At 37.9% G+C, this 22,867-nt stretch overlaps 1 protein-coding gene across 1 annotated transcript in view; it reads right to left on the bottom strand.

Annotated features, from left to right (window-relative positions):
• Nucleotides 1–22,867, bottom strand: part of LOC149456162 (uncharacterized) — a 200,355-nt gene that overhangs the window by 68,761 nt on the left and 108,727 nt on the right. Inside the window, exons 4-5 of the mRNA XM_089685346.1 lie at nucleotides 13,399–13,465; nucleotides 12,091–12,145 (exon numbers count right to left, since the gene is read on the bottom strand). Of these exons, the coding sequence (XP_089541472.1) occupies nucleotides 12,091–12,145; nucleotides 13,399–13,465 (122 nt within the window). The remainder of the gene's footprint in view (nucleotides 1–12,090; nucleotides 12,146–13,398; nucleotides 13,466–22,867) is intronic.

The raw sequence follows: 22,867 nt of genomic DNA, 5'->3' as shown, positions 1-22,867 counted from the left end.
AGAAGGAATACTATACCTACCTACAAGTACCATCTTTATTGCGTAGTAACACTAGAACAGCTTACCAAATACCTACTAAGACAATGCGCTACTATCACAACTCAAACAATAAAAGGTGGCATTTCTCTTTTTATTCAACTATTCAAAATAAAAATAGCTTTATTAAATCAACACCTCCTCTGGTGTGGCAGACTGATATAGGGTGTACTGTCAGCATCCTTCAGTGGGAACAGGCACTAGCCTATACTTACAAATCTACTAGGAATGCTAATCAATTGTAATTAATGCATAAAATAATACTACACTGGTATTTAACCCCCACATAGAATATCTACATTCCTTCCCCATACCTCTAATCTCTTTTGGAAAATTGTGGCCAGGTAGGCACTCTCAATCATAATCTTTGGGCTTGTAGCAAATTGGCTACATTTCGACTTACCCTTTTCCATCTGCTCTCTAACAATTGCTATTCCCATACAACTAGCTCCCTGGTTTAGCCATACTAAATTTAGAAATCGAGAACATCCCTCACAAATTGAGAACTATGACCACGAATATATTTTTAGCTGCAATATTAGTAGTAATGAGAAATTGGAAATCATCTGCTCTTCCCACAGTTTCTGAAGGTAATAGAGATGGTGCAATCAAACTATACTTATGAGACTATGCTCACCCTCACCAATGGGTCCTACTCACAGATATTGAATATTATATATACTACTTGTCAACCATGGTGATAAAAAACATATAAACCAAGAAATAATGAAGGCTGCTGTAACATTGCATATTTTAATGGTAATTTCCTTGGCATATTTAAATACTATATGTTAAATAGAAGTGTTGAGACATTTTGATATACAGACTGCGTTTGGAAAAATCTGACTCACTTAAACCTTTTTTTTTTTTTTTTTTATGTTAATATTGTACCATTCATCATGCATATATTGAGGTTATACATTTTTCCTTTTTCTTTATGTATACACACATGCATGATGATGTGGTGACTGTTCATTTCTTTATTTATTTGTTTGAAAAGTCAGTAAAAACGAATTGAACTAAAAAGCTGATGAGCGGGAGAGAGATCCCCAGAACAATATTTTTTCTACATTCCAGTTGGTGTTACACTTGTGTTACAGAAAGCTATTTGTCATAGCAAGAAATCTTTGTTCCTAAAATAGGAAATGTCCATCCTGGACATAAGCAGAATAACCTCTAAATCTGAAAATAAAAATAAAAAAACTGCAGTACTTATACAGAAAAATCTGGAACAAATCCTCCCTTTTGGTGTTCTCACTCTATTTATTGACTTGAACACACATTAGAAAGGCATTCAGATAAAATATTGTAGAGGGAATGTGTTTTTGCCAAAAACAATAAAGTAAATTATTTTCTTTAATAAGAAGCATAAATATCAACAGTGTTTTTAAGTGGTCAAGGTGGTGGAAAAGATAAAAGATTTTCTTTTACAGAATAATGCATCAGCATTGCAAAGAGGACTATTTCCTGAGGAAAAAATTATTTAAAACTGCAATTTAATCTACTTACATTATGCCATCCCTGGTTCCTCCCTCCCTAAACTCATCAACATGTTAAATCAAATGTTTAAATATACCCAGTTTTCATTACAGATCTTATTTTAGATCCAGTGTTGTAACTCTGAGGCGCAGATAATAGCTGATGGGAAGGGTCAGCAGGGTGCTTTTCATAGTTTCCAGAAAACATCACAGGATCCTGCAATACTGTTCTCATGTGTCCCGAGCCCTGATGCAAGCAGTGGGCTGGCTCTTAGGAGGAGTTATGCATATCCCGAAATGCATTGCTTGACTTCCCCTTCCAGTGCCAATGAGGTCACATCCCATAATAGCCTTGGCCGCACAGGACTAAAAAGTTCCCTTTAAAACCTACTGGATTCCTTCACTGAAGCAAAGGGCACACCCAAACCTTAACCACTGTGAGACAAATAGAAATGGAAACATTTATTTCTTGCTCTAAAAGAGCATTGTTGTCCCACTAATGGACAAGAAGACATACAATAAATACGCCTGTATATGGCACTCATTAATGGAGATTTCAAAAAAGGTTTTTGAATTTGTCAATACTCCTTGCTGATATCAATATCTAGGGAATGAAGTTCCACATTTTTTCTGCTCTAACTGTAAAGAACACTACACAATTTCAAGCTATACCTTCTTTCCTTCAACCTCAATTCTGACTTCATGTATGTATCAGGGACCTGAAGTTAAATGGCTTTTTGCCATATTTACAGTCACAGTTATTTCATGGATCATGATCATCATGATCAAGCGCCTCTTAAACTCCTTCTCTTAAAAGGAGAAGAATCTGCTTAGTCATTCTTCATAGCTCAGTTTCTCCAGCCCCCTTATTAATTTTGCTGCTATACACTGAATTCTCTCTAATTCAAGGACATGTTTCCTGTTGATAAGCAACCAACACATCCCTGCATACTCAAGATGAGGTCAAACCAATGTTTTATAAAAGGGGTAAAAGGACCACTTTCCCCCTTAAATACCCTTTTAATGCACACAATTATTGTACCAGCTTTGTTACACAGCCCCGCGTGCTATTGAGAAGTCTGTGGGCTACCTCAAAGTCTTTTTCCATCACAAATTCCTCTTAGGGCAACACCTCTCAGTGAATCCTTTGTGTGTAAATTTTAGTACCCAAAGGCACAACTTTGCATTTTTAAATACAGAACCTCACCTACCAAATAGAACACCCATAGACTTCTTTCTATCAAGGTCTTCTAATTTTGTTACATCTTGTGCCAAAATTATTTGCTTGCATAATTTGTTATCATTATTAAACACTAAAATTGATCTCTCAATTACATCCTCAATGTCATTTATAAACAAAAACAGCATTGGCCCCAAGACAAAACCCGGGGATGTCAGTGGTACCCCGGTCTTTTTGCTGTGAGCACATTGTGCGTGTGCTCCCAGCACAAAGAAAGGTGCGCAAATATGCGGCCCCACGGAAAAAAGCCCAGTTCTGTGAGGCCACATATTTGTCTGACGTCAGCATCAAGGGGTTAAAGAAAATAGGCAGCAGAATTGAGACCATTTCCCATAAACCAATCTAATTCTATTCTATTATGCTTCAATCTTCCTTATGTTCCATAAAAAAGCAACACAGAATTTGAAGCTCCCAAAAATGCCTGCATCTTAATTAGAAACACTGAAAGTGGACATTATGGAGAAGTTAAGTATAATCAAACATTTCTAACCTAGCAGAAGGGCAAACTTCAGGGGTTGCTTGCTTTACTTCTGAATTTTTCAAAGCCATTAAAAGAACAAATAGTCCCCTCGCTACTGGTAGTCTATAGCTAAATCTTGGCTGGTGGGGATTATTTATTGACTGGTAAATGAAGTCTATTTAAAAGCATTACCAAAGAAACAAAAAATACCCCATCCTGCCAGGCTTCTATAGGCCAATTTCTCTCATCAATGCAGATGTCAAAATCATCTCTTAAATTGTAACTGAAATATTATAGCTGTCAGTTAATGCCTACACTGTTACACCCCATCCAAACAGGCTTTATACAAGGCACATTCACAAAGTGTTGGTAGTTTTTGAACACTGCAAAAGACATTCCAGACCCTGGAGCAGCCATCCTAGCATTAGATACTGAGAAAGGATTCAGTAATTTGAATCGTATATGGATCTTCAGGGTCCTTGATCATTTAGTACTTAGTGGGCCTGTCATCCATTTCCTATATACAATGCAAAAATCACCCAAGGCAAGGGTACCCATCCACAACTTCTTGTCCCTAAAATACATCTTCAAAAAAGGGAATATGCCAGGGATATCCCTGGTCACCACTATGCTTCAATCTGGTGATAGAACCCCTATTAAAACATTTTTGGCCCCAAATTGCCTAGGGGCATCATGGTTTACAAGGAGGAAATCCAATTGACCCGGTTTGTGGATGATTTATTATTGTTCATCTCTAGGGTTGACCATTAAATACCACTGAAACTGGAGATCTCAGACGCATTTGGGATGTTTTCAAGGTATCATATTAATGTACACAAATACAATGCCTTGTATAATCATTCAGTATTTGAACCACGCTCAATGGATCAACATAATTAAAGACCCTTTGAATAGATCTGTTCAGATACCAGACAATTCCAAATACTATCTGCCGAGCAACATCTGATTGGATACATACCTTCTTGTTACCTGCAAGGAGAGAAATAATGAATAATTGGGTATCTACCAGAACTCAACATTACCTTGGCAAAAACAAACTCATGAAAAAATATTTCACATGGCACTTGCTCATAAAAAAATATTTCTGCAAGCGTGATCCATTGTGCAAACTTTTCCCTACACAACTTGGTACTTCTAGAGGCCATCAATGTTACCCTAAAAGTCCTAAAGATATCCACAACCCCACCTAAAAAAAAAAAGTGTCCATTCATTAGCCAAAGCTATGGACACATCAGAAAAACTTCTTCATTTCATCAACAAAATGTAATCGCCCCATAATCTTGAAAGCTTAAAAATATCACCATATACAAGAATCAAAGTCTATAAAAACTCAAGTTGTATGTGCAGTTATGTTATTTTATATGTGTTTCTACCATTTTAACTATCAATTTCTTCCCTTTTGTGTATTCCACATGTAGTGTTCCATTAACACACATTGAAAAATGCAGCTGCAGTCAAGAGCATTTCAGTATGTTTTTATTCATACTGTTTCCCGCTGTATGCTTCACATCTAATTTTATACATTGGCGAAGGCCTTTTATGCTCTTTTATGTACGTTTATCATTTTGACTCATTAATAAAAACATTTAAGATTTTGATATACTACACTATGGATACCACTCTCTGCTCCACGCCAAGCGTTTAATTCCTAGGATCCTATGGTGACTACCCCTGAGGCCCAAAGGAGAGTGATTCAATTGTGCCGACCCCCACCGCAGCCCCACCAGTAGAGAAGACCTCTAAAGGCGCCATTACTGAGAGAGAGTTTATCCAGTGTGAGCTGCACCTTCCATAGGACAAGGAGGGGACCTCTGGTTTAGATCATTGCGCTTATTTACCGCGTATCTGGTGAGTGCGCATTTTTCAAATTTCCTGCACGACACCAAGTGTAAGCCTCATTGGGAGTAACAAAGTCACCCATTTGAAATTTGTCAGAGATCACTACACGATCACTACACACTGGATATTACTATCTTTGGACTAAACTGTTGATTATACTCACTGTGTTTGAGGTTTTGGTCAGCCTCAGGCCTGTTCTATAGATATTGTCCATCAGCGCTGCACTTTTCACTTTTTCTACACTCAGAAGGTTTTAGGTTTCCTTTAGTGTATTAGCTGCTTCTATATATTGTTCTTAGCGCTTGCTGGACCACCTTTTTATATGCATGTTTTTATTCATGTTTACGTGAATTTTTTATGGGTGTTTGTGTGTGTTTTTGTGCATAGTTTTTTTGTTTTAAGGCATGTTTCCTTTGAAGTAATTGTTGTGGCTGAGAGGCGAGTTGTGTTTTTGCATGTTTACATGCGTTTATGTGCATTTCTGGGTGCCATTATAAAAAAAGGGATGTTTATAGGGGTGTGGGAGCACCCCTACAAATACAGATTAAATTACAATGAAGCTAAAAGGGAATTAATGTTTGGGTCTGTTACATAAAAGCATGATCTATCATGGGCAATGACCCATGGATACATAAAACACATACACATATACAGTATATTAATATTGTGTGGTACTGGCAGGCAGGATATATGTTCACCTAGGTTTCTCACCTAAACTTGGTAAGGAAATCAGTGTTTATGACGGACATGGAGAAAAACTGTTTTCTCAGAATCTTCAGTTCTCTTCTGCGTCCTGAAGTCGAAAAACTTTGAAGAGCAGATGGGTGGAAATAAGCTCTTAGAATCAAGGCCCACATCCTACCTGGCAGTCAGACCTTATTAGTCTCAGCTGCGCACAGGCCTTTATATACAGTATGTGAGCTGACTGATGCACAGTCAGGAACGGACATGAGTTTAGTTAGTGGGTCAGATGAGCAGCTGTTTTGAACTTGCTGTACAAAGCAATGTAGGTATGGTTAAAACATTTGATGAAGGCCTTTGAGTGCCCTGAATCTCTGCTAATACACACAGAATCTCTGCTAACATACAATATATATTACGTATACTGTATGTATACATACACATGTATCGCAGTTTGTGTGAGTTACAGTATAACATGCATCATCTACACTGAAAAAAACAAACATTTTTTAACACTTAGCCCGAAAATCTAAACCATATACAGTACATCCAGAAAGTACTAACAGCGCTTAACTTTTGCCACATTTTATGTTAGAGCCTTATTCCAAAATGGATTAAATTAATTTCTTTCCTCAGCATTCTACAAACATTACCCCATAATGACAACGTGAAAGAAGTTTGTTTTGAAATCAAAATAAACAAAAACACATGTACATAAGTATTCACAGCCTTTGTTCAATACTTTGTTGAAGCACTTTTAGCACCAATTACAGCCTCTAGTCATTTTGAGTATGATGCTACAAGCTTGGCACACCTATTTTTTGGCAATTTCTCCCGTTCTTCTTTGCAATGCCTCTCAAACTCCATCAGATTGGATGGGGAGCATCGGTGCACAGCCATTTTCAGATCTCTCCAGAGATGTTCAATTGAGTTCAAGTCTGGGCTCTGGCTGGGCCACTCCAGGACATTCACAGAGTTGGCCCGTAGCCACTCCTTTGTTATGTGGGCTGTGTGCTTAGGGTCGGTGTCCTGTTGAAAGATGAACAGTCACCCCAGTCTAAGGTCCAGAGTGCTCTGGAACAGGTTTTTATCAAGGATGTCTCTGTACATTTCTGCATTCATCTTTCCTTCGATCCAGACTAGTCTCCCAGTTCCTGCTGCTGAAAAACATCCCCGCAGCATGATGCTGCCACCACCATGCTTTACTGTAGGGATGGTATTGGCCAGGTGGTGAGTGGTGCCTGGTTTCCTCCAGACTTGACGCTTGGCATTCAGGCCAAAGAGTTCAAATTTTGTTTCATCAGACCAGAGAATTTTGTTTCTTACAGTTTTAGAGTCCCTCAGGTGCCTTTTGGCAAACTCCAGGCGGGCTGCCATTTGCCTTTTACTGAGGAGTGACTTCCTTCTGGACACGCTACCATACAGGACTGATTGGTGGAGTGCTGCAGAGATGGTTGTAAGAGAATTCCCGTGAGACGGCTGGGGATTAGAAATGCGCATAGAAATGTGCGATCGCGCACACGGCAAAGATTGGCGCCAGACGGACTATTTAAAGGGTGCCTCTGCCTGTGCAGAGTGCTGACTGGTCTTTAGCTGTTCCCAGTCTCCTGCTCATTCCTGTGTGATTTCCTTGTTGCTGACCAGGCTTGTTCCTGACCTGACTCTTGATTACTCTCCTGCTTGATACTCGTTCCTGACCTCGGCTCTGCTCCTGAGCTATTCCTATGACATTGCTCCTCTCTCCCATCGCAGCTTCCTGCCTTGCTCTGGTGCATGCCTGGCGATCTACCATACCATCTCTGCATATCACTACTGCTCCTGAATCGGTGGTCCATCAGTCCTTTAAGGACTCCAGCTCCAAGTGCTGCAAACATCTGCTGGCACTCTTGTCCCCCTGGTCCCTAGACACCCTCTGTTCCACTTAAAGTGGGGTAAGGGCTAGTGACACAAGTGAGGCCTACCTCATAATTTTAGTCTCCAATCAGGTACGTGATAGTTGTTGTTCTCGAAGGTTCTCCTCTCTCCACAGAGAAATGCTGGAGCACTTTCAGAGTGACCATCGAGTGCTTGGTTACTTCCCTGGCTAAGGCCCTTCTCCCTCAATTGCTCATTTTGGATGGGCGGCCTGCTCTAGGAAGATTCCTCGTGGTTCAAAAATTCTCCCATTTATGGATGATGGAGGCCACTGTGCTCATTGGGACCTTCAATGCTGCAGAAATATTTCTGTACCTTTCCCCAGATCTGTGCCTTGATACAATCCTGTCTTGGAGGTCTACGGACAACTCCTTGGACTTCGTAGATTGGTTTGTGCACTGACATGCACTCTTAACTGTGGAATCTTATATAGAGAGGTTTATACCTTTCCTAATCATGTCCAATCAACTGAATTTACCGCAAGTGAACTTCAATAAAGTTGTGGAAGCATCTCAAGGATGATCAGTGGGAACAGAGCTCAATTTTGAGTGTCATGGCAAAGGCTGTGAATATTTATGTACATGTTTTTTTTTGTCTCTTATTTTTAATAGATTGCAAAGATTTCAAAACAAACTTCTTTCACATTGTCATTATGAGATATTGTTTGTAGAATGTTGAAGGAAAAATATAAATTTAATCCATTTTGGAATAAGGCTGTAACATAACAAAATGTTGCAAAATTTAAGCGCTGTGAATACTTTCTGGGTGCACTGTATGTAGATTTAACGTATAGGATATTTATTGGCAGCGATTAAATCAGTTGAGGCTGCAGATTATTCTTGAAAACATTTCAATACTCAGCCAAGCAAACTAAAAAGCTTTACTTTTGTGTTAAATTTAGGAAAGTAAAAATGCAACGTGATCTGTATTTGTTGGTCAGCTGTAGCATCTTGAGCTTAAAGACCAATAACTTTGTGTGAACAAGAAACTTTGTATTCTTCAGTGCTTAATGTTGCTAAATCACAGGGAAGAGAAGCATGAAATTAACTATGATTATCATATTGCATCCCTCTGATGAAGTCACGTTGGTGTGATGTAACGCGTAAGGGGCTTGGCTCTGGGCAGACATGAATAGTGAGTTCAGCTGAAAAGCGAAGCCTGCATCTGATGATTTTATGGCATTTTATTCATTTACTACATGTGAGTGTGTTACTGCTTCTTAATAAATGTATATACTAGTACATACTGCACCATTGGAGTGTCCTTTGTTCCCTTTTAAGGATAGAAATGTGTGACCTCCATCACCCTTAAAAAGGGACAGATTCCTTGCTCTGGTTTGACAATCTATTGAAAGCGCAAAGGTGTCTGATCACCATCACATGGTTGTGGATTGAAAAAGTGAAGAATCCTTTTGTCTATTTGATATTATAAAGCGCATTGCCATGTGCTCTGAGGTGAGAGTTCTGTGAGCACGGAGGTGGCACTATATGTTATGTGCACTGTTTCACTTGATTTTTGGGATACCAGCACAAGAAGAAGAAAACATGGAATTATGAAATAAACTCTATTACATAATATAAATTGATTGATTTTACATTTATGGCCTTAGTATGGACGTTTTATTCAGTCATGTCACTTTTTCATTTTTTTGTAGTCTTTATATAGCAGCACTACATCACTTATTTTTATTTGCTCTACTATTGTGGGAACACAATTTGATGTTGGCAGCAGCCACGTTTATCACAATTTTTATTTTATCTTCTGCTTGTGTGTTTTTTTTTTTTTTTTATTTCTTCTCTCTCATTGTTGAGGTAGCGCAGGGGTTTCACTCCTATATGATTATCCTCTCTCTCTAAAACTTATAGCTCTCCTCACAAATTTTGACCCTTGTTCATCAGCAGACTTTAAAGGGTAAGTTCACCTTTCAAAATAAATAAATAAGTGCACATCTTTTTGCAGGTAAAAAAAATGTGCATTTATTGGGAGCCTGTAAAGCATTGCACCCACAATCATTAGATAGTGGGTTCTATGCAGGGCTCTTGTGGACTGTGTGGCTGTCTGTTCTTACCTTCTACACCCACATGGAATAAACATATACCGTATTTTCCGGCGTATAAGGCGACTGGGTGTATAAGACAACCCCCCAAATTTCCAGTTAAAACATAGGTTTTGGGCTATACTCGTCGTATAAGACTACCCCCCTTCTGAGGCAACACCATTTAACCCCTAGCCTACAGGGCACTTATACCCACTTCCCCCCAGGCCAAGTTTCAGCTTTCAGTGCTGTCACACTTTGAATGACAATTGTGTGGTCATGCAACACTGTACCCATCACTGATGGGCACTGAAAGGCAGCACTGATACATGGCACTGATAGACAGCACTGACTGGCACTGATAGGCGGCACTGTTAGGCGGCACTGATGCACACTGTTAGGCGGCACTGATGCGCACTGTTAGGCGGCACTGATGCACACTGATAGGCAGCACTGATTGGCATCACTGATGGGCATTGACAGGCATCACTGATGGGCACTGAAAGGCAGCACTGATACATGGCACTGATAGGCGGCACTGACTGGCACTAATAGGTGGCACTGATTGGAAGCACTGACTGGCACTGATGGGTGACACTGAAAGGCAGCTCAGATGGGCACTGATATGTGGCATTGATGTGCACTGGTAGGCACTGATATGTGGCATTGATGTGGCACTGATGGACACTGACAGCTGGCACTACACTGATCATTAGGGCACACTGATCATCAGTGCCCTGATGATCAGTGTACATGTCCCCTCCGCGGAAAGCAGATTACCGGCTCTCCTCTCCTCTCGAGCTGTCAGCGTGACAGCTCGAGAGGAGAGAAATGCCGATAACGGCGAGCGATGTATTCTATTAATGAATACAGAGCCTGCTCGGATTGGCTGTGTCAGAGAGGCAGGCTGATGATGTCACAACTTCAGCCAATCCGAGCAGGCTCTGTATTCATTAATAGAATACATCGCTCGCCGTTATTGGCTCAGCGCGGTACACTGTATGTAGCTGAAGCTTCCATACAGTATTACCGCACATCCAGCGTTCTATACCTGGCGTATAAGACGACCCCCCAATTGTTGGGGTATGTTTTTAAGTAAAAAAAGTTGTCTTATACGCTGGAAAATACGGTATTTGAAATATATTTTAAAAATATTCTTCCCAAGTCTATTATATAGACTTGGGAAGAATATATATAGATTTATTGAGTATGGTCAAAATTGTAGTATTTCAAATATATGGCAATATGTTTGGGAAGAATATTTTTAAATTATATTTCAAATACATTTTTCTTCCATATGGGCAAGCAGGCAATTATACAATGACAGGAAGTCTTAATGAACCACCACAGCACTCAACAGTGCCATGTTAGTTAATTGAGAACTACAACCTGACAGCTGCAAAGGTTCTTGGTAGTTGTAATTTCCCATTCATAGAATACTTTGAATGAGTGAGGCGGCCGGGTCGGCAGAGCCCCGCAGGGCCACATCTTTATTGAATTTTGGCAGCAGACATGGGGAGAAGATCCCTGGTCTGCTGTCACAGCAGGGACTTGGGGGTGTGGGGTCAGCTGCAGCAGTAACATGTTACACTCTGAATACATTTGTAACATGTTAAGGTGAACTTATCCTTTAAAACGGACCCTGTCTAAAATCTGATAATTGGTATGCGTGACAATGTTGATGGTAACAACCCTGTGCAGCACAGAAGAGAGAACTGAAAATAATTATCAGGTAGCATACAGTATATCAAATGCTCGTAATAAGCAATGCATTATGAGTACTTATTGCAACGGATAGGATATTACAAGAATGCTGCTGCAGATAACACTGAAGTTTATCCCAAAAAACAGGAGGTTGCACAGTTCTAGCTAGATGATTTGCAAGACAGTAAAGAACGGTAACCATTATCTTCTGAAAACCACACAGTAACATTAACGCAAGTACAATTAAATGAGAAACTGGGCACTTTTAAGATGCAAAGAGTTTATAAAATAGCATAGTAAGTTGTTAAAATATATCAAATCTATATTCGCATAGATGTTTTTTGTTTTTTTTTTTCCTCTTACAAACTAACCAGCGATTAGCAGGACTAACTTTGACAGTAGCATGCATGCAAGTGTTTCTGTTGGGTATGAGATGGAAGTTTTACAGACTACAAAACTTCCAAAATTGGTTTGGATGCTTTGCAAACAAAGCATTATTATTAACCGCGTGTGAGGAGAAAGGTGAGAGCGCAATCTCCAAGAGCAGTGATCTGGTCAAAAATGTTAGCACTGCAACCACTGTTTCTACATCAATTGGGAAGAAAGGAGTGTATTCAGTATGAAAAGGAAGATATCAAATACATAGAATTACCATTAGATGCAAAAAGAAAAGTTAACTTACGTATTTCTAGGTCAAGGATTATTTCCAGATCTTTAAGAATCTGTGTGACACTCAACTAAAAAAAAAAAAAATAATAAATCTCTTTTCAAAAGATGTGAATGAGGCAATAGAAGAAAAATACATAAAAGACAAAATAACATACTGCACTTTATGTTCCAAAACAACACACTTCTCACAATCTGTGATATAAAATTCAGTATCCAAAATTATATCTATAATAAACCGATATATTACCCTATATATTGACACTTAAAAGTCCCACTTTCACCCTTGAAAGTCCAAAATTGTAAATAATAAACCTTTCTAGTATCAGTGAAAATATTTCAAAAAGCCCAAAATTTCAAACAATTATTCATTCAAGCTCTGATTCATAATCACCGGGTATCTCCAGGAATGCCGTATACCTCCAAAAGGAAAAAAAACAAAAAACTGAAGAGTGTATTATCCTCAGTATAACAGTGATTAAATCAAATTTAAGTATAATCCACAAAAAACTTTTTTTTGTGCAAACAAAAAACACTCAAAAATGTGAGCAAGATGTGAAATAGTGAAACACTCTGTGTACACGTCTATATACACATTCCTCTGTGAACACTTCTAGGTGGCTGAAATAGGTATAGTGTTTCACTATTTCACCTATTTCTTACCCTAAATAGGTAGAGTGTTTCACTATTTCACGTGTTGCTCAGATTTTTGAGTGCTTTTTGTTTGCACAAAGTTTTTTTTGTGGATTATATTTAAATTTGATTTAATTACTGTTATACTGAGGATAATACACTCTTCAGTTTTTTGTTTTCTTTTGGAGGTATACGGCATTCTTGGAGATACACAGTGATTATGAATCAGAACTTGGACAAATAATTGTTTGGAATTTTGGACTTTTTGAAATATTTTCACTGACACTAGAAAGGTTTGTTATTTACACTGCTGACAATGTTTAAACAGGGTAAAAAGTGTATAAAAAATTACAAAAATACAATTTTTCACCATATCTGGGTTTCATTTTCTGGACTTTTCAAGGTGTTTTTTTGCATTTGCCAAATATGTATACGGAATTCTTAGGTTGAATTTTTTATATGTATTTTTTGACAAGACCTAAAGAAGAGGTTGTTGGTATGTAGCCGGTCTAAAACCCATTGCAATGTGCAGTTTTGGAAAAGGTTTTAATTTAGCATAGGGCAATGTGTTATTTAATTTTTCATACTAAATTTTTTTTTCCCCTCATACTACACTCTACAAATTTTGATATCACAGTAACTTGGATCAATTGTAATACTGTTTTGTTTAAAGGAAAAAAAATAAACTAACCTGGTCATTTGGAACAGTTGCAAATTCATCTGTAACAATACTACCATCTTCAGCAGTCTGATGACACCTGAGTAAAATGAAATGTCAGTTTTGAAACTTAGAATAGTAAAAGTCATTAATAAGAGTATAAAAAAGTATAAAACCTAAATGTAATGGATTACAGTACCCCCAATTGAGCAAAAAAAAGCACTGTGAGCATAGACTGTGGGACCCATATAGTGTGATATTTGTTTTATATATCATCGTAAAAAAATTTTTTAACTGCAGACCTTAAAAACTTATTATTGCTGTAAGGTAAATATGAAAGTTAAGGATTTGGTTTAATTACAAAATCAGTGTTTTACAGTTTTGTTTTTTTTAATCTCTGATGCTTTTCATTAAAGTATCCTACTAGCTGCCTGAAATCTCAGAGGAGCCAAACCCCTGGACACTGCACAAAAACTATTAACCAACAACATAGCAATGTCCAAGCTGTAAAGATAAAAATACATTTATTTAAATTCGTGAACTGCAGCATGCCTTTTATGGTACATCAAAACAAAATAAACATAAGAATATAGGTTGAAAAATAACCACCATGATTATTTTATAATAATGCTGGTTTAACAGCCTATTAAACAGTCAAAGGATTAGATTTTCTGTCCTTCCAGTCTTGAAATTTACAAAGCATTATCAGACAAAACAGCGAGATATATGGCACCACTTACAGCTAAAGCCCAACTGAACAACTCCATGAAGGGTCTGCAGCACACATGAGGCTGTTAGATAATGAGTTTATGTGAAATCTCCATTAACCACTGTAAATAATATTGTAATTATGAATATATTTCAGTTAGAGCTGTACCAATGTGGATGTGTAATATGTCTTTTTATAAATCTCTTTTCTATAGTTAGTTAGGGGTAGTTTAAGTTGCTAGAGGGAATATTCAATTAATTACAATTTCTTTATTGTGTACAGAAGTCTTAACACTCCTCTGTCAGACGGTTTGGTGCCAGAGTTAGTTTAAGGATGGGACCCAAACCTGTTGGCTTTACAAACATCCACTTCAAAGGAGCCCTCATTTAGATATGCAATGAAGTTGGCCAGCCTTTCTTGGATACTTCATTTCCCAGGAAAAGGTCATCAACTGGCATACTTAATTTCCAAAAAAGGGTGTGCCAATATGTGCCTTAAAGGGGGTTGGTGTATGCTAAATGCAGGGGATTTGAAGTTAGCCAGTTATGAAAGGGAATAGATTTGCAAACCAATTAGAGCTACTCCATGAAAATTAATGGAGGAGAGGCCTATAACAATGGACACTAGATGGAGAAAGATGTCTCTTTGGAACACAAGTTAGGAGAATGGGGCCCATATGTACAGTTCCATTGTAATTATGGTATATATCCCTTGCACTTATATCTAAATGTTTGTCTTCTGTCTTGTCTCACAGTTTGTATTTTGTAATATGTTAGAGCTTTCCTAAAAATGTTTCTTTTATGTAACTAGATCGATTATTTGTCTTAGTTTAGACCTCCATACTATTCAACAATAAATTTTGGTTGTTGTGTTAAACCTTTCACTTCCGGGTAAAAACTCAATTTACCACATCATATCATTCATGTATCGTATTGCATGACCGCGCAATTGTCCGTTAAACTAGCGCAGCACTGTATAGCAAAAAAATGGCGTAAATTGCAGTATTTATACCATAGTTTGTGGATGCTATAACTTCCACACAAAGCAATCAATGTACACTTCTTGGGGTTTTTTTTTTTACCAAAAACATGTAGCAGAATACATTTTGGCCTAAATTTATAACCAACTTTGAGTTTACTATATATTTTTTATAGCTGAAAGTAAAAAATATAATTTTTCTTCAATATTTTTTGCCTTTTTTTTTGTTTATAGCGTGAAAAATAAAAGCACACAGGTGATCAAATACCACCGAAAGAAAGCTGTATTTGTGTGAAAAAAAGGACGTACATTTCGTTTGGGTGCAGCATTGCATGACCGCGCAATTATCAGTTGAATTAGTGCAGCGCCGAGTAGCGCTTAAGTGCGATCTCTGAAATCATAGAAATGGAATATCTTACAGCTCTAGTGGGTTACTACTCAGGTCATTTTCAATCTATTTGAGAACCATGGGATCATTCTCCCTTTGGTAGAATTTCATCTCCCCCTCTCCCCCCCCCCCCCTATTTAGCTCAGACACCTCTTTACTTACTGAGCCTCTGACAACTACTGCAACCCAACAATGTGCAGGTTCATCTCGTCTTGTAATTTTGTATTGTACAATTTACCATGCTGTCTAATTATGTTCATGTTTCTTTGGTTTATGTTCTCTTTTATATTGATTGTGGATTTCTGTCACTGATGTTCACACCTAACTTGTTGTAATTTTGTTCTGAAAAACTGCGCTTTGGCCCTTAATAACAATTTACAATAATAATAATAAAAAAAAAAAAAAAAAAAAAAAAAGGTTAAATGTCCTTGTTATGTTTGACTGCCTCACAAGGGGAAAACTCCACAAGATATTTAATAATGAGCCAGGGCAGTAGGAGCACCAATCTATTGCCCAAAATCTTAATAAAATCAAAGTAAGTATATAGTGGTTAGGGGAGAACATTTTCACAGGATTTGGAATACATGTGATATGAGAATGTAAGAATTGCGAGTGCAATGCTTCTTTACAGTATAAAAGTGCAGAGCAGTTGCATGTAAGGAGTAAGGAGTAAGAACTGGTGGGAATTGTTTATAGTAGGAATCAGGCATCTGGCCCAAGTGTTTTAACAACCGGAGTTAGTCTCTCCACAATGATAAGAGCATTTAAGAAACTTAAATCTGCTTGGGATAGCTTGGGAAAATGGAGACCTGACATAAATTTTGTAAAATAGTCTGGTTCAAAATGGTAGATGTGGTGGAGAAGCATGGTTCTATAGCTTATGGTAGAAATTATCAAAAGTTTTAGCAGGTTTTTTTGCATGCTTTAGACAGGGGAACCATTTGACTGAAAAATCAGGCATGGAGTTGAGAGAGATAACCTTTAGAATTTGAGCTAGCAGTCTATGCGTTTCATTTGAATACTTATAGAATTTTTGTTTGGACCAAAATATTTATTTTGTACTTGTTTAAGAAGTATACTTTTATCTTTTCCTAAAAAAGAATTAAAGTCTTTAACATAACAAGCTAGAAATATGATTGACAAGGGTTATGTTCGTAAGTAATAACCTATAGCTGTAGATCATTAGCTATATAATACTCCGGTAACAAGAAATATGGTAAAAATTAAGGCAGAAGATAAATTAAACATTTAGAGAAAACTAGACAGTAGCCTAAATAAGACCTTATGCATGTACAACCAGGGGCGGACTGACCATTTGTAAACTCGGGCACTGCCCGGGGTCAGTAGGGGGCCCCCATGAGATGCCCCTGGTATCTTTTTCATAGGCTCTTTTGAGTTTGGGCAAGGACACAGGGGCCCCATGAGTTGTCAGTCCGCCCCTGTATACAACTACTATGAAACAGATTGGGGTATAAGGATTTTTCCAGGAATCATGGAGTAACCACTCGTACAATGAAGGAAATGTAGGTAGCAAACCTACAGTATAGCAGGGGCCACAATCTGCTCTCATTAGAAAAAAAAAAAAAAAAAAAGATAGAAACAAAAAGCTAAATGTAGGCTTTTGTAGGATCAAATATTGTCCAAATGGTATGTGAGGATATGTTAATGGTAGCTATTAACAGCAAGGCAAAATAATGAGTAAAACAGAATTTACAAAATCTTCCTAGAGTGACTGACTCAAAGTTCTAGGTGGGGATTTTGGGGCTCAAGACTGCTGTAAAGTAGGGCTTTAGCCAGGTTCCATACCTTGTTGGACATTGTAGTCCAGCAAGGTTTAGAGGGTAATTTTGTTTCTGCAGAAAGCAGCCAAGTTGAAGGGAACATGGCCTTTGCTGGCTACAGAGTTCTCACTTAGCAGGGGATGTATTGGACATTTTCAGAAAGATTGCTGCTTTTCTGCAAAGAGCAAGGGTCCCAACTTTTCACTTGCCTGCTGTGAACAGGCTTTTCTAATCAGACTGCAGCTGATTTAAAAAGAAAGTGTAAGGTATTAAACACCTTTTTTATGCATTTGGAATGTAATTAGCTAAAATAAACTAGATCATCAATTGGGCTCTAAGAAATACAGTGATATCTGCTTTTCATCACCAAACGTCTTGACTGGACAGTGAAAGATCAGCATCAGTCTGCCCTCTTCTTCTCTCAGCATGTTCTATTTGCATGCAGCACACCCGACTGATTTCCAGTCCTTTCCTCTCTGATTGAGTGGTGCTGTGCAGGTGATGGCAAGAGGCTGATGTCATGTAAAAATCAGTATTTTTTGCTAGGGAAATTTCAATATCAGGATTTTGGCATATAGCATCAGCCTATCCCCGATAATAAATTTTAAAAACTTACGACGTATCCCAGTTAGGCGGTTGGCAAGTGGTTTTAATAGCTGATGTTTTTATATCTTACTGGAATTCAACTTTAACATGTGTTAAACCTTAAACTATTTTGAGCATTAGGTATATGTAATATCATTTAAATTCTTTGTGGCTTATTCAAACTCATCAGCCAAACCGATGCACTTCTCAGATGTGTCATTTCTCAAGAGTAAGCTTAGAAAAAGCTAAGTGTGCATTCAATTTGAACTAGAATTCTTATGATGGCATGAGACTGAGTTAATTCATGGGTATGTTGCTGGGAAAAAAAATCTATTTATCTACCCTGCAATTGATTTTAATTATTAGCTTGCACCAGATCATATCAGCAGGAGGGTCAGAGATTACAATGAAATCAGTCAACAGCCCGAAACCTAATGAGACACAGCTGTAGAGAAGAAAAAAATATATGTAATTAAGTTTTATATTTTGCTTTAACAAGTAGGAAGAACATTAGCGGAAAAGATTATTCTTTAGCAAATCAAAGGGTCTGGTAAAATTTCTGCACTCACCAGTGAAATGTTGTACAGATCTACCAGGTGTTTAGAGCAAAGTATATAAAGCAAAGTTTTAGGAGTACCCTATACAGGAAATGTTTAAGCACTCATTAGCATTAGAATAACTCCTTTTTGGTCAAAATCTCATTTGGAGTTGCTTTAGTCAGTGTGCATTGCAAATAAAGTGATTGCCCATGAGAAACTTATCTCAAGACAAGGTTTTAAAAACAAATGTATTTTTTAGGTTTTAAAAACAGTCAGTCACACAGATTGCACTTTGTACAATATCCTTAAGAATTGGCAACAACTATGTAGTATGAGGAAATACCTGATTGGGTACAAATGGTATAGATTGTTTAAGGATCCCTGGCACTATATTGTTTTTGGTAAATATAAAGGAAATCATACAAGCAGGTATTAATTTGGTCAGCTAAATATAATTCAAAAACATTTTTCATATTGTTGTAATGGTGTAGTAATAAAAAAACAAATGCAAATACTGAACTTGAAATAAGACTTTGATTCCTACACACAGTATATAGTCGTGAAAAAAATAAAAGGTGGAAAACTAGGGAGAATGACAGTTTCATACTCCACTCACCCCATCTGTTTTAATAATCTTAAGCCTTTGTCCTGGTCTTTGCAGTCTGCTGCCTTATACAGTATCCCCTGTCCCTATCAAGCCTAACTACCCCCCCCAAAAAAAAAAAACACCTTATATGTCCAGCATCTTTACCTTGGTGTGGAGGATCTCACTGAGCAATGGGAAAATGGAGGATCCCAAACCTCATAAAAATTGCTCCTGCATAGCACAGGAAAGATTTCTTTCAAGATTTGGGATCGTCAGCTTTCCCTTGACCCCGCAAGGCAGTACCACCCACTCCTAGGGGACCAGGGCCTGTCACAGGTATTTTTTTTTTCCGTTCTCTTGGTCATTTTTATTCTTAGGCCTTGAAATCTAGGATGGGAGGGGACTCTCAGAGGGGGCTTAGTTGTTGTGGACTGCAAGGTCCACCTAAAAGGGCTAAATGACAGTATAGAACAGCCTCTTTGTAAAGAAAATATGTTTTAAACAGGCTGGTTGTACTGAAGTCAAAGACAAATTGACTTCAGTACAACCAGCCTACTCTGGTGAACCAGCCAAATTTTGATCCATCTATGGACAGTTTTAATCTTATAACAAAAGAAATAAGGACAGCCAAGCATCTATCATTTGCAGTTAGAAATCAGAAATGCTTGCCTCTACACTTCTCTTTGGAAAAAGTTTATTCTGTATTCGTGTTGCCAATTCCTAGGCAAAATATACCATATCATTTAAAAGTAGTAAATATATATTCTTCATAAAATTCTTGCATTGTACTTTTGATTTTATATACCAGTTAGTTTGGGCTCTAACATAAGAAATCCTCAGAGTAGCAGATATTTAATTTTATTGATACCCATAATCATTGAAGATCACATCTTTACAGGTCAAATTTCAACAGAAAGGCAAACATGATTATCACATTTGGTAGCCTTATATTTTACTAGCCATATAATTGCTAGTTAAAAGGATACCTTGGATGTCAAGATCTTTACACGTTTGGCACACACATTTTCATAAAAAGTGTATTTATTGGAAATACCACAGTAAGGAGGGTTTCCTTGATAAGTAAAAGTGATTGTCACTTTTTTAAAACCTGAAAAGCAGTCCTCCATGCAAAGCAAGCAAGTTACTTTGGGTGTTCAGCAGGACAGAAACTTGGTAAAAAATCTTCAGCACCAGGCACACTTCCATATGTGTTGGATGGATGGTCCCACACTGTGTATTGTGAATTCTTTTGCCAGCCCTGTGTCCTACAGTGAGGTAGGAGATGGCAGAGTGAACCATGGAATGAAGTGGAGGATGTCAGCATATGGCACATCCAGAGGTGTCAAAAGCAGAGAACTATGAGCTAGATTTTTTATTTAACCCAGAGGAGTACAGTTGCATGGCCAGTTGAACAGATATTCATTATTTACTTTGCAGGGATGGCAGTTCGAATGTTTTGCAAATAGTGAGGAATTCACTTTAACCACTTTAGCTCTGGAAGTTTTCACCCCCTTCACAACCAGGCCATTCTTTTCTATTCAGTTCTGTGCTAGATTAACTGGCAATTGCTCGGTCATGCAACGCTGTAACCAAATTAAATTTCTATAATTTTTTTGGTGGTCTTTTATCACTACTAGGTTTTTATTTTTTTATTATATAAACAAAAAAAGACTGAAAATTTAGAAAAAAAAACCCCACATTATTTAATTTCTGTTATAAAACATAACCAATAAAAAAAAAAAATCAAATTTCTTCACTAGTTAGGCCAAAATGTACTCCGCTACATGTCTTTGGCAAAAAAAAGAAAAATCCCCAAAAATTGGCTTGTGTGAAAGCTATAGCATCTACAAACTATGTTATATATTCTGGAATTTTTATTTATTTTATACTAGTAATGGCGGAGATCAGCAACTTATAGTGGGATTGTGATAGTGCGGCACGTGGAAAAAGAGAGAAATGTACAGGTACGTCGCTGTGCCTTTACAAGCAACCTGTCCACAGTACAAAGCGGGTGGGCGGTAAGTGGTTAAAAGTAAAAATAGCCAAGTAATAGTAATAACAAAATTTTATAGAAAATATGAAAAACAAACATCTGAAGTTGCTGCACACACCACATACTGACTGTAGGTCCATGTACTACATAGCAGCTGGGACGTTTACAGTAGATTGTACAGAGTGCAAACAGTCCTAGAAAGAATGAATTGCTGGTAGTCAGATCATACCTTTCACACTGTCCTATTTGCACTGGGAAAGGGAGTAGCAGAATTGGCTGTTATGAGGAAGAAAAAAATTACAATTCCTCCTTTACACCCAATGATAAATAGTCAAAAAGAAACTATATGTTGCGCACTGGTAAGCATGACGGTAACAAGGTATGTAAATAAAGAATGAATAAATGGATCTTGTTTCTGAAGAAAGTCTGTATAAAAGCTGTTTAGTAGCATAGTCAATGGCGTCACCATCTCCAGTCCACGGCGCTGTTGATTACATCCCATCCAGGTTTTAGATACCATATAGAGCAGCCATCTTCTTGGTGTCGCTTTGATTTGTTGTATATTGGTCTGCAATACAGCAATCTTGTGGGCTCTCAGTAGCCTCTATCTGTCATATCCTTTCCGGCTGGTATGTGTTGACAGACTCCATCTTCATCACCAGTGCTGGGATATTTTTAGTGTACAGAGGCTGGATATGATCTTTGTTTGCTTTTGTGTGTTTTTATAGTGACTATGCTATTAAACGGCTTTTATATTTCTTCGGACGCAAGATCCATTCATTCTTTATTTACTTTGTTACATGGACACCCTCTGCTTACCAGTGCGCAGCATATAGTTTCTTTTTGACAATTTCCATTTCTTCAGTGGACTGTTAGCAGCACAAAAGTGTGGGACCAGAAACTATATTATATTACATACTATACATCACAGAAAGATTAGCTCAAACGATCAATTGCTGGAGTGTGCAGCTCATCCTCTCTGCGGAAAGCGGATCCTGATAATCAGGACCTGGTGATCATGTGATTGCTGTGCGATCACAGCACCCTGTACCATGTGACCAGCTGGAGCCAATCACAGATCATTGTATTTGGTCATGAGCTCAACCCATTCAAGACAGTTCAAAACAATAATCTGTATTGCTCCTGCAATGCAAAGTGTAAAAAAAAAATACAAAAAGTACAATATTACTATAACATTGCACTACTCTGATGAAAGCTTTTTTTTTAATTGACAAAGGGAAAAAAAAAAGTTAAAAAATAAAAATAAAATATTGAGAACCCTTTAAAATTTGTTTTTTTTTACTACTTGCCAACCTCCTGCCCACAATGTGTGGGCTAGTGATGGCTCTGGAAAAGTGATGTACCCTTAGTTTGCTTTCTATTTCTGGGTGTGCCCTTCGCTGCCCCCTATGCCAATCCAGGGAGAGAAGAGAGAACAGTAAAAGCACTACATTTTATGCACCCACATTTTAAGATCACCCCTATTAACCCTTTGATCACCCCATCACCAAGCCAGTGCCATTAGTACAGTGTAAGTATATATAATTTTTCACTGATCCCTATATTACTGTCACTGGCAACATCAGATAGCATCAGGGTCTATAGGGGCCCCTCCCAGCCAGGGTCATCTAGCGCTAGATTGCCTGCACACTATCGCACTCATTCTATAGGTTGCTGATCATTATTACTAGTATGGTGTTTGTATGGTTCACTATATTGATTATGAACAGGACTATACTAGTGCCTCCTTAGTATAGTGTCCCCAGAAATGCAATGTTAGCAGGATCAGTCCAGTTAACTGCCAGCACTGGCTTTTAACCCCTCCACGGTTTTTCATGAAAGATTTGTAACCATTTATTGTGGGCCAAAGCAATTTATAGGCACAATACATGGCCGGCCACCCAAATTCAGCTTGCGCCAGACAATTTGCATGGAAACCGATT

The sequence above is a fragment of the Staurois parvus genome, unplaced genomic scaffold, assembly GCF_062004578.1.
Source record: "Staurois parvus isolate SC_StPar_1 unplaced genomic scaffold, SC_StPar_1.0 ptg000372l, whole genome shotgun sequence".
Lineage (NCBI taxonomy): Eukaryota > Metazoa > Chordata > Amphibia > Anura > Ranidae > Staurois > Staurois parvus.
Note: the sequence above shows the minus strand (reverse complement) of the source record. Positions and strands in the feature narration are given on the sequence as shown.